The sequence below is a fragment of the Callithrix jacchus genome, chromosome 14 (assembly GCF_049354715.1).
Source record: "Callithrix jacchus isolate 240 chromosome 14, calJac240_pri, whole genome shotgun sequence".
Taxonomy (NCBI): Eukaryota; Metazoa; Chordata; class Mammalia; order Primates; family Cebidae; genus Callithrix; species Callithrix jacchus.
In genome coordinates, this window is record NC_133515.1 from 105,463,297 (window position 1) to 105,477,522 (window position 14,226).

Below are 14,226 nucleotides of genomic sequence, written 5' to 3' on the forward strand. Positions count from 1 at the left end.
AAAAGTCAAAAAACTATCAAGCTATAAAATGATCAGTGATTGCTAGGCGTTGGAGGAAGGAGGGATGAATAGGTGGAGGGCGGGAAACTACTCTGTATGATAACCTTGTCAGTATAGGACATTATGCATTTGTTGAAACACATAGAATATACAACACAAGTGTGAACCCTAACATAAACTCTGGACTTCGGGTGATTTAAAAACAGCCACAGCTGGTGGCAAGAGCTTATAGTCCCAGCTACTCAGGAAGCTGAAGTGGGAGGATCACTTGAGGCCAAGAGTTAGAGGCTGTTGTATGATAATTACATCTGTGAATACCTACTGCATTCCAGCCTGAGCAACTTTGTGAGACCCTATCTCAAAGCAAAAAGCAAAAACAAAAACAAATGTAAAGTGGTATGAGGAAAAAAAAGATTAGTTTTTGGGAACCTTTTAATTTCTAAATTTATTTTTCTTATTGTACTTTGTTTTAGGAAAAAAAAATCATCTCTCAAACTGTGTTTTTCCTCTGTTCTCACATCAAAACAATCATGATCAACACAGAAGACTTCTGTGACCAGACCAAAACCCCACACGTCAAACAGTAGACATCAGCTAGGTGTCCTCCAATGCAATTCAAACACTATGCACCCAGAAATAGTGTCAGATCTCACAGCTTGAGGGTCAGTCCCACAAGACTGACTGTTTCCTCCTCCCCACCAGTTACGAGTCTGAGCCTCCAGAATTTCTGGCGTCAAGTTGGAGTTTCTGCCACCTCCTCTTTGGATCCGATTAATTTGCTCAAGTGGCTCACATAACTCAAGGAAATACTTAACTTACATTTACGGGTTTATTACGTAGGGTATTTTAAAGGATACAAAGAAATGGGGCATGGTGGCTCACGCCTGTAATTCCAGCACTTTGGGAGGCCGAGGTGGGTAGATCACTTGAAGTCAGGAGTTTGAGACCAGCCTGGCCACCATGGTGCATCCCTGTCTCTACTGAAAATACAAAAATTAGCCAGGTGTGGTGGTGCCTGCCTGTAATCCCAGCTACTCAGGAGGCTGAGGCAGGAAAATCACTTGAACCTGGGAGGTGGAGATTGCAGTGAGCTGAAATTGCACCACTGCACTCTAGCCTGGGCAACAGAGGGAGATTTTGCACCAAAAAATAAAAAACTGAAAAAAAAAGAAAGGATACAAAGAAATAGCCAAATTAAGAGCTACATAGGGCAAGGTCTGGAAGGGTCCCAAGTACAGAAGCTTCTGTCCCTGTGGAGTTGGGATGTGCCTCCCTCCTGGCACGTGAATGAGTTCTGCACCTTCTTGTCAACCTCCACATATTCAGAATGCTCTTTGGAAGATCTCTGAATCCTGTCCTTTGGGACTTTTTGGAGGCTTCCTTACATAAGCATGAACGACAACCGTGTAGAAATGTAATTGGACAAAATGGGTATGTTCTCATACTAATAGACTTAATGGGGGAAACCTCCAAGGCCTGTCCAGATTCTCCTTGACCTCTCTGCAGCTTTCCTTCTTACACAGTAATGGGCAGGACCCCCTCCACAATGAGAATGAGGGTCTTCAGACCCACAATCAGATTAGAGTCCTGCCTTGGAACAGGTAAAAGGAGGACAGGAGAAGGTCGGAGAAAGAGATTCTGTTTCCTGAGGACTGCTTCTGAGCCCTAAAGCACCCAACATTAGCAGAAGACTAACCAGGACTTATGGAGGGTTATAAGCCAGAAATCATGGACAGAAACATACATATGTGTACGTAATAGCTCATGCTCCTTTACTTTTTTGGAGTCACAACTTCTTAATAGTTTGATTTCATGACATATTTTCTTTGGTCTTCTGGAATTTTTTTCTTAAAAAACACATAAAAAAGAAATTTGATTAGAAGTTTTTGAGATATTTTCAGAGTCGTTAGCAAATCCACTAATGAATTTTCCCAAAGCAGTTAGGAGATATTTCTACACATTATACCTTTGGGATTTGAGTGCTTTTGCTAAAAATTTAAGTTTTTTTCACCCACTATGGTTTTAATATGAACATGTGGAAGACTTCTTGTATAGAAAAATAACTTGCAAAATACTATTTTTTTAGGTTCCACGGCGTGATTTTTTTCCTCCCTTAGGAAAAAAGAAATCAGGAATTTTAATATTCTTTTTTTTTTTTTTTTAAAAGGCAGACTCTTACTGTGTTGCCCAGAATGGGGTTCAGTGGCCTATCTCAGCTAACGGCAACCTCTGCCTCCCAGGTTCAAGCAATTCTCCCACCTCAGCCTCCCAAGTAGCTGGGATTACAGGTGCCCACCACAATGCCTGGCTAATTTTTGTATTTTTAATAAAGATAGGGTTTCACCATGTTAGCCAGGTTGGTCTTGAACTGACCTCAAGTGATCCCCTGGCCTTGGCTTCCCAAAAGTGCTGGAATTACAGGTGTGAGTCACTGCGCCCAGCTTTTCAGTTTGATATTCTTATTGTATTCAGATTAATATGGAAGACAATTTAGCTTCGTTGGTAAAATTTATTATTATTCATATAGAAATCATCTGATAATCTGATAGATTAAGTGCAGCCCTGCAACTGGATTCTAAATAAACCAAGTCCTCTAGGTCATTAAGATTGTTATTAGACATGAATTCAGTCATTGAGAAAATAAAACATTGTTTTGTTATTCCTCAGTTGTGTTGATTTTCTTTGTTTATTGTGGATTTTTTTTTTTTTTTTGAGATGGAGTTTCTTTCTTGTTGCCTAGGCTGGAGTGCAATGGCATGATCTCAGCTCACTGTAATCTCCACCTCCTGGGTTCAAGCAATTCTCCTACCTCCCGAGTAGCTGGGATTATAGGCACCCACCATCACACCAGGCTAATTTTTTGTATTTTTAGTAGAGATGGGGTTTCACAATGTTGGCCAGGCTGGTCTCGAACTCCTGACTGCAGGTGATCCAACCGCCTTGCCCTCCCAAAGTGCTGGGATTACAAGCGTGAGCCACTATGCCTGGCCATGTTATTTTTTTTACCCCTTGCTTTTTTTTCCTTTCTGCTGAGATGCTTTAGGTTTTTCTTTTCTTTTTTTCTTTTTTTTTTTTTAACTTGATTGATTCATCCTCTGATTGGATGATGCTTTAGGTTTTAATAGGGGTGTGACTGGGCTGAGGGGCATGTGAAGAGGCTTGACAGTTAACTACAGTTAGCTATTGAATTTATCAGCACCAGATTGTGTGTGGTTAGAATGGCCAAGGTTTGATGTTTTGTTACGAATGTTCCGGTATATCTTATAAATTATATTTTCTTAAATTGATTTAAGTTACTAATAATACTATTTGATAGTATCAAATAGAATCCTAGTTATTCTATTAAATTCCTATAATTGGTAGAAGAAATCATAGTCCGGTTGTTACTCATTTTTGAGACAAAGTCTTATTCTGTCACCCAGGCTGGAGTGCAGTGGTGTGATCATAGATTACTGTAGTCTCGGCCTCCCAGGTGTAAGTGATCCTCTCACCTCAGCCTCCCAAGTAGCTGGGACCATAAGTGTGTACCACCATGCCTGGCTAATATTTTTATTACTTCTGTAGAGATGGGGTCTCCCTATGTTGCTCAGGCTGGGCTTGAACTCCTAGAGTCAAGTAATCCTCCCATCTAAGCCTCCTAAAGTTCTGGGATTATAAGCATGCAGTTCTTATTTTCTTGTTGATCTGATTATAAGGCTTTATTTAAGACAGCATAGGCCCAGCTGGCAGAAGAAGGTGATGGTTGGATATTGAGAAATAGTGTTTTCTTTGCATGATCCTTAAGGAAGCTGACCTGGTTACAACTCATGAATTGGGACACAATTTTGGAGCAGAACATGATCCAGATGGTCTAGCAGAATGTGCCCCGAATGAGGACCAGGGAGGAAAATATGTCATGTTTCCCATAGCTGTGAGTGGCGATCACGAGAACAATAAGGTATGTGTGTATTGAGAATTTTGTATGTGGTTAGTAAAGAGGTTGTGTATAATGATCATAATGAGATCTCAGAAACCCATTCCATTCCTAGGTGTTCACCTAGGGATGGATCTGCAAATTACAAAGTGCCTTGAAACGTGGCTGTGTGTTTTGGGGTGAAGCATGGTCCATGTAAATCTGGTTAAAACTGTCATTTGGATTTTATTGTCAAGATTAATGGTGTAGATTTGAGTTCTAGGAAAAATTATTAATAATACTGGCTTTTGTTGGAGTTCTGGATTTCAGGGTCTGGTAGGCTCAGGCTTTAGGTTAAAAATTTCTCATAGTTGTCATTCGTTTTAACTCTGTTGTACAATTTACATGTTTTTATTAACTTTCACAATAAAATACATAGTTTGCCTGACTACAAGCCTCATGGGAGAAAGGCCCTTGTCTGTCTTGTTCACATCTGTACCTCCAGTACCTACTTGGAGTACCTGGCATGTAATAAATATTTGTTGAGTAATTAATTGAATCATTTACTATTGAGGGTTTCTGATGGAGTATACTAGTTGATTTGGGATATTGTAAAACACTTTCAGAGACTTTAAGAGTGCTGTGACTAACTCTTAGAGTCTGAACGAAAAGTTTTGTTAATAAATATCTGGTTCTTTCATTTTGTTTGAAGTCAAACAGCATAAAGCAATGTGAGGAAAACAATAGTTGAGCTGCCGAGTTAAAGAGCACTGGTGGGGAGGGCTTAAAGGAGTCTGATTCTAATCACAAAAGATTGTGAAGTATTTGTCCTGACTCCTGTTTTGAGCCAGACTCTGGGCTAATGTACAAGCCTGCCCTGGACCTAGAGGGAAGGATTACTTCTGCATTTCCCTGGCTCTGACATCTCTTCCTCCTGTTTTTTTAGTGATCTTTGATTATTGCATCTCATTTTCTTTACCTTTTTATGTATATTTTCTGCATCTCATTTTCTTTGGCTGTTATGTGTAAACAGTTCCTTCCTGTTATTTTGCATGTTATGTTTTATTTTTATTCTGCTTGTCAACTTGTGCCTGAGAAACATTTTTCTATCCCTTTTTGTCTACTCTTCCAACTTGTCAAACTGTTGAATTTTCCTTCTCTTTTTAAAGTCTCTGCATTTCTTTTTTTTTTTTTTGAGACAGAATCTCACTCTGTCACCCAGGCTGGAGTGCAGTGGCGTGATCTCGGCTCATGGGAACCTCTGCTTCTTGGATTCCAGGGATTCTCCTGCCTCAGCCTCCCAAGTAGCTGGGACTGCAGGCGTGTGCCACCAGGCCCTGCTAATTTTTGTATTTTTTAGTAGAGATGGAGTTTCACCATATTGGGTCAGGCTGGTCTTAAACTCCTGACCTTGTGATCCTCCCGCCTTGGCCTCCCAAAGTGCTGGGATTACAGGCACGAGTCACTGCACCCAGTCTAAGTCTTGCATTTTGAATCATGATCGCTCTAGTTCAGTGTTGTCCAATAGAACTTTCTGCTGTGGGGTGGGGGATATTATGCATCTGCTCTGCCCTGTATAGTAGCCACTAGCCCAGTGGAGCAATTGAAATGTGGCTAGAAACCAAGGAACTGAATTTTAAATTCTATTTTATTTAAATTTTAGTAATGTTTGCCTGTGATGGGAGGTAGGAATGGGCATTAGTTTTGAAAAGGACATGAGTGACATTACTGGAAGGACGGTGGTGTCCTAAAACTGACTTATGGCAATGGTTTCAACACTTGGTAAAGTTATTAGAAATCACAGAATTGTGTACCTGAAATGGGTGAATTTTGTGATATGTGAAATGTCTTAATAAAGTTGTAATAAGCCAACAAACAAAAACACCAGTGTGAGAGCAGAGGAAAAGTAGTGCAGATATAGAGGAGCTGTGAAGCCATAAGCTGATCATTGTCGAAGCTGGTGAGGGGCATGGGGACATTCATGATACCATCCTGTCTACTTCATAGATGTTTGAATATTGCTGTAATTGAAAGTGTAAAATATGTGACTAGGAACAATTTAAGTAGTCACATATGGTTGGTGGCTACCATATTGCATACTATTTCTCTAGGTAATAGGTCATATGCTCCTTGGTTATGAGGATAGTATCACAACTTTGGATGGAAATGTTTTACTTTGCAGACTGCCGGAGTGGACATGCGTGTTGCTAACTTTTCCTGCCGCGAGTTCTGGGTCTCTTCAAAACACCCTTGTAAGAACTTGCCATTGAGGCTGGGCATGGTGGCTCACACCTGTAATCCCAGCACTTTGAGAGGCCAAGGTGGGCAGATCACTTGAGCCCAGGAGTTCAAGATCAGCCTGGGCAACATGTGAAACCTCATCTTTACAGAAAATACAAAAATTAGCCAGACATAAAAGCACATGCTTATAGTCCCAGCTACTCGGGAGGCCAAGGCAGGAGGAAGCCAGGGAGTTTGAGGTGCAGTGAGCCAAGGTTGTGCCACTGCACTCCAGCCTGGATGACAGAGTGAGACTTTGTCTCAAAAAAAGAAAAAAGAAGAAAAGAACCTGCTAATGAGAAAGGGTCCTTGGTAGAACTGTTTTTTTCTGGAGCTGCCAGTCTATATCAATGAAGAACTATTTATTTATTTTGTCCTGAGCACATCATATTTAGCCTGTGTTTTTCTAGTTTGAATCCTCTTGTAAGAAGACAATGTGCGTCCTCTATGTTTTATTATTTATTATTATTATTTTTTGAGATGCAGTCCCTGTTGCCCAGGCTGGAGTGTACTGGCATGATCTCGGCTCACTGCAACCTCTGCCTCCCAGGTTCAAGCGACTTTGTGCCTCCATCTCCTAAGTAGCTGGGGTTACAGGCACACGCCACAATGCCTGGCTAATTTTTATATTTCTAGTAGGATGGGGTTTCACCACGTTGGCCAGGCTGGTATTGAACTCCTGATCTCAGGTGATCCACCTGCCTGAGCCTCCCAAAGTGCTGGGTTTACAGGTGTGAGCCACTGTGCCCGGCCTATGTCTTAAATGAAGTTCTCATTAAATGTATTTTTAACTAGATGAAAAGGGATGCAAGACAAAAATAAACTAGTTCCTTGACCTAGAAAGACAGAACCTGTCACTCTCTACTAGACAGTCCTATGAAAAGCAGTGTGCCATGCGTGGACTTCACTGTGGACAGATGACATTAGTGAAAAGGAATGTAGGACCTTTGAGATTGTAACTTCTTAGGAAGGTTTACTGGAGGGAACAGGAGGTCTTATGACAAGGATACAAACAGAAGCCACCAGGTCTTCAGGGATGTGTAGGCAGAAAGCCAGAGTTGAGAATTAGTCCTTTTTTCCTTAGTGCTCTCCACCTGCTTGGGAGTTGTAACTCTGACAAATCAGTGAAGAGGTCTTCTTATCTGTTCACTGTGGATTTTAACTCCATTTTAACCTGATAAAATGGAGCCCAGAGATACATGATGCTGATGAATGAACCCATCAAAATGCCAACTGCTCGAGGCCCAGATTAGAATAACCAGATCCCTTAGACATCTGTACTGTAAAAACAGATTTTTAAGATGTTTTTAAAAAGGCAGTTAGTATTTCTGTGTAAAATGAGGTGTTTGCTGTCTTTCTGGAAGTAACTCCTTTGGCGTCTGATTCAGTAATTATAGGCATCTTTGAAGGGTCTCATACTCTTGGCTCTCAGGGGTTACATGATTGTTATCTGGGGTGAAAGTGAAGCCATTTTGGCATCTGCAGAACACTTTGGAGACCCTCCCCTAAGAAGTAACTACACTCAGTTTTCCCTAAGCCTCTTTATCCTTTTTCCACACTCAGGAGGTCTGGAAAATGACTTCCGTTTTAGAGCTACTGGTAAAACCCTCGGACTTAAAAGGGAGCTATCCCAGTGGTTCTGTACTCCAGGGTGGGAAGCTAGTGTAGAGACTTTTTTTGAGACACTGGTCAACTGTGGAAAAACTCAGAAACTTAATTTTGGCTGGTCGATGAAAATGTTTAGGTAACAATTTGGGATTTAATTTATGTAAAATGTTCACTATAGTGCCTATTACTAAGCTCAAATATTTAAACACCTTAAACCTGGATCATCCATATAAGTAGCCAGGGAAGGAGAAGAAACCCCTTCTTCTGCATTTCTGAACTGTTTTGTCTGGGACGACAGTAACCTCTGTGCCTAGTTTTTATGTCACTGCATGAGTGGAATGCCTGAGATGGGGAGATTTCAAGTCTGACGGAACTACAAGCTCTTGTGCTAGACTGCTTGTCTTCAAGAGGGCTATGGCTGGGATGTTTGGCCTTAGTATTTGTATAGCTTGCTTACCTTCATATGAAGAATTTTAGATCCTTAACCAAGTTCACAGCAGCTGTTTAGCATTCTACACAGGGAGGTTCTCAGTTCTATGTCTGTGGCCTTTGGAGGGGACTGTGATGGCCATAACTTCAGGGTGGCTCTGATGATGATTTTACATTAAGAGTTTGTCTCTAGAGAATATGCACAAAGATTGCATAGGAATACATTTTTACGATGTTATTTTGGGTCCTTATTGTCTCTTTTCTCTCAAGATGTTTTCAAACTGCAGTAAACAATCAATTTATAAGACCATCGAAAGTAAGGCCCAGGAGTGTTTTCAAGAACGCAGCAATAAGGTGTGTGGGAACTCGAGGGTGGATGAAGGAGAAGAGTGCGATCCTGGCATCATGTACCTGAACAGTGACACCTGCTGCAACAGTGACTGCATGTTGAAGCAAGGTGTCCAGTGCAGGTGAGGAATCTTTCCACAGTGATTCTGGGAAGTTGGTATAGCAAGATGTCCAAAATAATAGAAGACTGAACTTGCAGGGGCTTTAGACTCAACTGAAAGGGGTGTGTGTGTGTGCTCACATTTACCTCTTTTGCCCTACAGAGCCAGAAAATGCTTTCTGGGCCAGGCGCAGTGGCTGCCTCCTATCGTCTCAGCACTTTGGGAGGCTGAGGTGGGAGAATTGCTTGAGCCCAGGAGTTTGAGAACAGCCTGGGCAGCATAGTGTGACACTGTCTCTTTAAAAACAAAAACAAAAGAAGCTTTCTGGAAAGCAGTGTGACATTATTTAACAAAATCCTTGATCATGCATGCTCCTTGATTTAGCAGTCCTATAGTTAAAATCATCTTTATTATTATTAGTTTTTTGAGACAGTCTCTGTTGCTCAGGATGGAGTGCAGTGGCACGATAATAGCTCAGTGTAGCCTCAACTTCCCAGGCTTAATCAGTCCATCTACATCAGCCTCCCAGGTAGATAGGACACAGGACTGACTAATTTTTGTAATTTTTGTAGAGATTCGGTTTTGCCATGTTGCCCAAGCTGGTGGTAAAGTCCTGGACTCATTGATCTACTCTTCTCGGCCTCCTAAAGTATGGAGATTCTAGGTGTGAGCCACCATGCCTGCCCCAAATACTTTTTTTTGAGACAGAGTCTTGTTCTATCACCCAGGCTGGAGTGCAATGGTGCAATCTTGGCTCACTGCAACCTCTGTCTCCTGAATTCAAGCCATTCTCCTGCCTCAGCCTCCCCCTAGTAGCTGGGATTACAGGCACACACCACCATACCCAGCTAATTTTTGTATTTTTAGTAGAGAGGTGGTTTCACCATGTTGGCCAGGCTGGTCTTGAACTCCTGACCTTGTGATCCCCCACCTCAGCCTCCCAAAGTGCTGGTATTACAGGTGTGAGCCACTGTGCCTGGCTGCCCAAAGAATCTTTTAAGGAAACAGAGATGTATAAGATTTAACAAGGTTTTTATGGCTACATCCTAATAGCAAAATTTTGGAAGCAATAAAAATGACAGTCTTGGGATATGAATGTTATCATGAATCTATACACTGGAGTAGTGTGGAGGAAGGTTACCAGTGAGAAGGTTACCTACTTTTGGCTGGATTCGGTGGCTCATGCCTCTAATCTCAGCACTTTGGGAAGCCAAGGTGGGTGGATCACCTGAGGTCAGGAGTTTGAGACCAGCCTGACCAATATGGTAAAACCCTATCTTTACTAAAAATACAAAAACTAGCCAGGTGTGGTGGTGCGCGCCTGTGATCCCAGCTACTCAGAAGGCTGAGGTGGTAGAATCGCTTGAACCCGGGAGGCGGAGGTTGCAGTGAGCCAAGATCATGCCACTGAACTCCAGCCTGGGCAACAGAACGAGACTCTGTCTCAAAAAAAAGAAAAGAAAATGTTACCTACTTTTTCAGACCAGTGCCTGGCTTAGAAGCCAAAGGGTTAAACTTCAGTTTCTGGAGATTTAACTGGTTACCGTGCATATTGACACTGTAAATACTAAGGGGGAGTAGAATTCTGGCTGCCTACTGTCTACTTGTGGCCCCATCTTGTCTTTTTTTCTTCTTTCTGAGACAGATTCGTTCTTGTTGCCCAGGCTGGAGTGCAGTGGCATGATCTTGGCTCACTGCAACCTCCGCCTCCTGGGTTCAAGCGATTCTCCTGCCTCAGCCTCCTGAGTAGCTGGGATTGTAGAAGTGCACCACCACACCTGGCTAATTTTTGTATTTTTAGTAGAGACGGGGTTTCACCATGTTGGCCAGGGTGGTCTTGAACTCCTGACCTCAGGTGATCCACCCACCTCAGCCTCCCAAAGTGCTGGGATTACAGGTATGAGCCACTTCACCCAGCCCATCTTGTCTTTTTAAAACTAATGCATTAAATGAATGCAAACCAAGGACACCAAGATGTTTCAAAGGTGATTGCTGTGTTCCCATTCTTTTCTGTTACAGTGTGGCATTGATGTGTACTTATGCATATTAGGAAAGTATGTACAGGTAGCTCTAGCAGTGGAGATGTCTGATGATGTAGGAGTGGGTGACAGCCAGGAGGTCTTCCCCCGTGATCTTCAGGTCACTGTAACATAACTGTAGTGTATGATATGGGGCTATAATTTGAATTGAACTGTTCCTGTCTGCTGTTCTTCTCCAGTGATAGGAACAGTCCTTGCTGTAAAAACTGTCAGTTCGAGACTGCCCAGAAGAAGTGCCAGGAGGCAATTAATGCTACTTGCAAAGGCGTGTCCTATTGCACAGGTACGTGTTCTTGTTGCTTTCTTGGAATGGTGTGGTTCAAGCATTTATATGTGTCTTTGAAAAACAAGATTATATTTTGTTCTGATGAAAGCCACCCTGTTTTTAACCTCATATGCTGGGTTGAGTTTCTGGCACTCCTTAGTTTGTGACACTTGGCACTGCTGGGTGTAAGACCTGTTTTATTTCTGTTTCATTTCTATCACTCTCCTCTTTTTCCTCACAGACGTCCACTCTACTATGGTTAATATTTTCCTGGATATGTGTATATCCTTGAAAGATAATATAGTGTTATTTTGTGTATGTATGTGTTTTTCATGTGCCAAAATGATATTCTACCTTAAATCTGCTTTTAAAAAATTCAGCACCATATTTTAAAGAACTATCTATATTGTGCTACAGATAATTTAACAGAGTGTTTTATGGCTACATCCTAATAGCAAAATTTTGGAAACAATCAAATTGACAATCTTGGGATATGAATTTTATGAATCTGTATACTGGAATAGTGTGGAGGAAGCAGGTTGTAAGTTAGACGGTTACCCATTTTTTTCTATATGTAGTTCACTGTTGGGGAAACCTACATATTGTATGATTGGCTGTGTTTTACTTATCAGTTCACCAAGTGGTAGCCACTTCCATTGCCTTCATCCCCTTGATACTCCAGATAGGACTACAGATCATACTCCTACGTCCCTTCGGGAACCTGTGTGTTTCTCTGGATACTGAGGAGTGTAAATGTGTGGTCTCTACAACACCACTGCTAGGTTGTCTGTGTCCAAGGACTCCTGCATCCTGAGGTTCTGAGCAACACTTGGATTTACCCTGCTGTCTTATTAGCCTGATGAGTATAAAGTAATCTCTTGTTCTTACATTTTATTAAATAGCCCTTGTCCTAAAGTACTTACTTACATTTTTCTTGAGTAACTCTATATTTTTCAGCTATTCAAATTTCTCCCATGAATAGCCAGTTCATCTATTTGGTTTATTTATTTATTTACAATTCAGTTTCATGTTATTTTACTACTGTGGATTTGGAGGAGTTTTTATATAATCATCCATTTGGTTTCCGTACACCTCTATCCTATCTGTTGCCATTCTTTATACAGAAGTCTTTAATTTTAATGTAATCAAATACATCATTTTGTTGTGTGTATGGGTTTATTTTTTAAACATATGGTTCAAAAAAGCCATTGTAGATGGTTAAAAAGATATTTTCCATAGCTGCTTCTATTAGCTTCATAATTTTTCCTTTTACATTTGGGACTTTAATCTTTCTGGAGGTAACCTTTCCAGGTGTCCTGAATCTTCTGTTGTTGTGTCAGTTGTTGCTTTAAAAATTTCAAATTTAGGCCGGGTGTGGTGGCTCACGCTGTAATCCCAGCACTTCAGGAGGCTGAGGTGGGCAGATCACGAGTTCAAGAGATCGAGACCATCCTAACATGGTGAAACGCTGTCTCTACTAAAAATACAAAAAAAAAAAAAAAAAAAAGCCAGGCATGGTGGCAGGCACCTGTAGTCCCAGCTACTTAGGAGGCTGAGGCAGAAGAATCACTTGAACCTGGGAGGCGGAGGTTGTGGTGAGCCGAGATTGTGCCACTGCACTCTAGCCTGGGCAACACAGTGAGACTTCGTCTTAAAAAAAAAACTTCAGATCTGTATTATTACTAGGTACATAAATGGACATATCTCTACATCCTTTTCTGTTATTCCTTATCAGTATATAATGTTCCTTTTTCTACCCTTGTGTTGTTTTTTGACTTAAATTGTCAGTAAGCAATATTCAGTTTGCTACTCTAGTTTTTTTCTCCTCTGTCTGATATATGTATCCCATTCTTACAGTTTTTAAAATTTCTATCTCTTTTGGTTGGTTGGTTTGATTTTGTAATAGCTTAATTGATACATAATTCACACACTATGCAATTTGCCCATTTAAAGTGTACAGTTTAATGATTTTTAGTATATTCGGATTCTGCAACCATCACCACAATTAATTTTAGAACATTTACATTACTCCAAAAAGGAACCCTGTGGCCTTTGTGACCACATATTATATGACTGGCTTCTTTCACTGAACATTTTCAAAGTTCATATATGTTGTAGCATGTATCAGTCCTTCATGTACTTTTATTGCTGAGTAATACTCCATTGCATGGATATGCCACATTTTGTTCATTCATTCATTGGTTGATAGACATTTGGGTTGCTCCCACTTTTTTGCTATAACAAATAATGCTGCTGTGAGCATCTCTGTACAAGTTTTTATATGGACAATTCTTTTGAATATTACTGGGGAATGGAATTTCAGGGTCATATTGTAACTATGCTTAATCTTTTGAGGAGCTGTCTGACTGTTTTCCAAAATAACTACACCATTTTACAGCCCCAGCAGCATTGTATGAGGTCCCAGCTTCTCCATATCCTCACCAACACTTGTAATTGTCTTTTTTATTATACCCATCCTAGGTTTTGTGATAAGGATGCAGACTGAAGGCTGGAGGTCTTCAGGACCTGGTCAATGAAGTTATGACTTATTTTGGCTTGACTTTGGTTTTAGCGTGCATGTTATAACATATTGCTCATGTTTCTATGTTTTGGGATCTGTCACTATCACATTTCTTTGCCAAATGTTAGGAATCTGAGTATCTAAATCAAACTTTAAAGAACATTTTCTAGTTATGTTCATTGTTTCATCTTCACTGTAATAATAAAATAGATGTAGAAAAATGCTTTCTTTTAAATAAACGTAAGTAAAACAATTTGAAAAATGTGTTTGTTTTTATCAAGTAGCCTTCCCTTGATATTTTATACAAAGTAGTAGATGGCAGAGGGTAAGTTTCTGATAAATAATCAGCATTTTCTAACTAGAGAACAGCAACCTCCAAAAAACAAAAAAGAAGAAAAAAAGCAATTAGCACTTCACAACCAGTAGCGGTAGCATCACCTGGGAACTTACTGGAAATGGAAATTGTTAGTCCCCTTTCTGGATCTACTGCACCAAAAAATGTGGGAATGGGGCCCAGCAGTCTATGGGGTATAACATTCTGTCAGCTGATTTCCATGCATGCTAAAGTTTGAGGACCATGCTAAATGGATGATACTGTTTTAAAAATTATTTTCCTACCTGTTTAATAGTCTGAGTTTAGCCTTTTAAGAACAGATGCTCAACAGGTATCTATTGAGCACTTTTTAAATGTATCAGGGCAGTATCATATACCAAAAATACAGTAATGATCCACAGTATAAACC

General features: G+C 40.7%; 1 protein-coding gene across 13 annotated transcripts in view; it reads left to right on the forward strand.

The window, feature by feature from the left end:
* Nucleotides 1-14,226, forward strand: part of ADAM17 (ADAM metallopeptidase domain 17) — a 63,940-nt gene that overhangs the window by 38,097 nt on the left and 11,617 nt on the right. For 10 of the 13 annotated variants that reach the window (XM_078349978.1, XM_008981151.5, XM_035273277.3 and 7 more), the window contains 3 exons: nucleotides 3,785-3,937; nucleotides 8,480-8,679; nucleotides 10,877-10,980. In XM_078349978.1, coding sequence (XP_078206104.1) covers nucleotides 3,785-3,937; nucleotides 8,480-8,679; nucleotides 10,877-10,980 — 457 coding nt within the window. The remainder of the gene's footprint in view (nucleotides 1-3,784; nucleotides 3,938-8,479; nucleotides 8,680-10,876; nucleotides 10,981-14,226) is intronic. The other 3 variants (XM_078349975.1, XM_035273279.3, XM_078349976.1) reach the window with 1 other exon arrangement.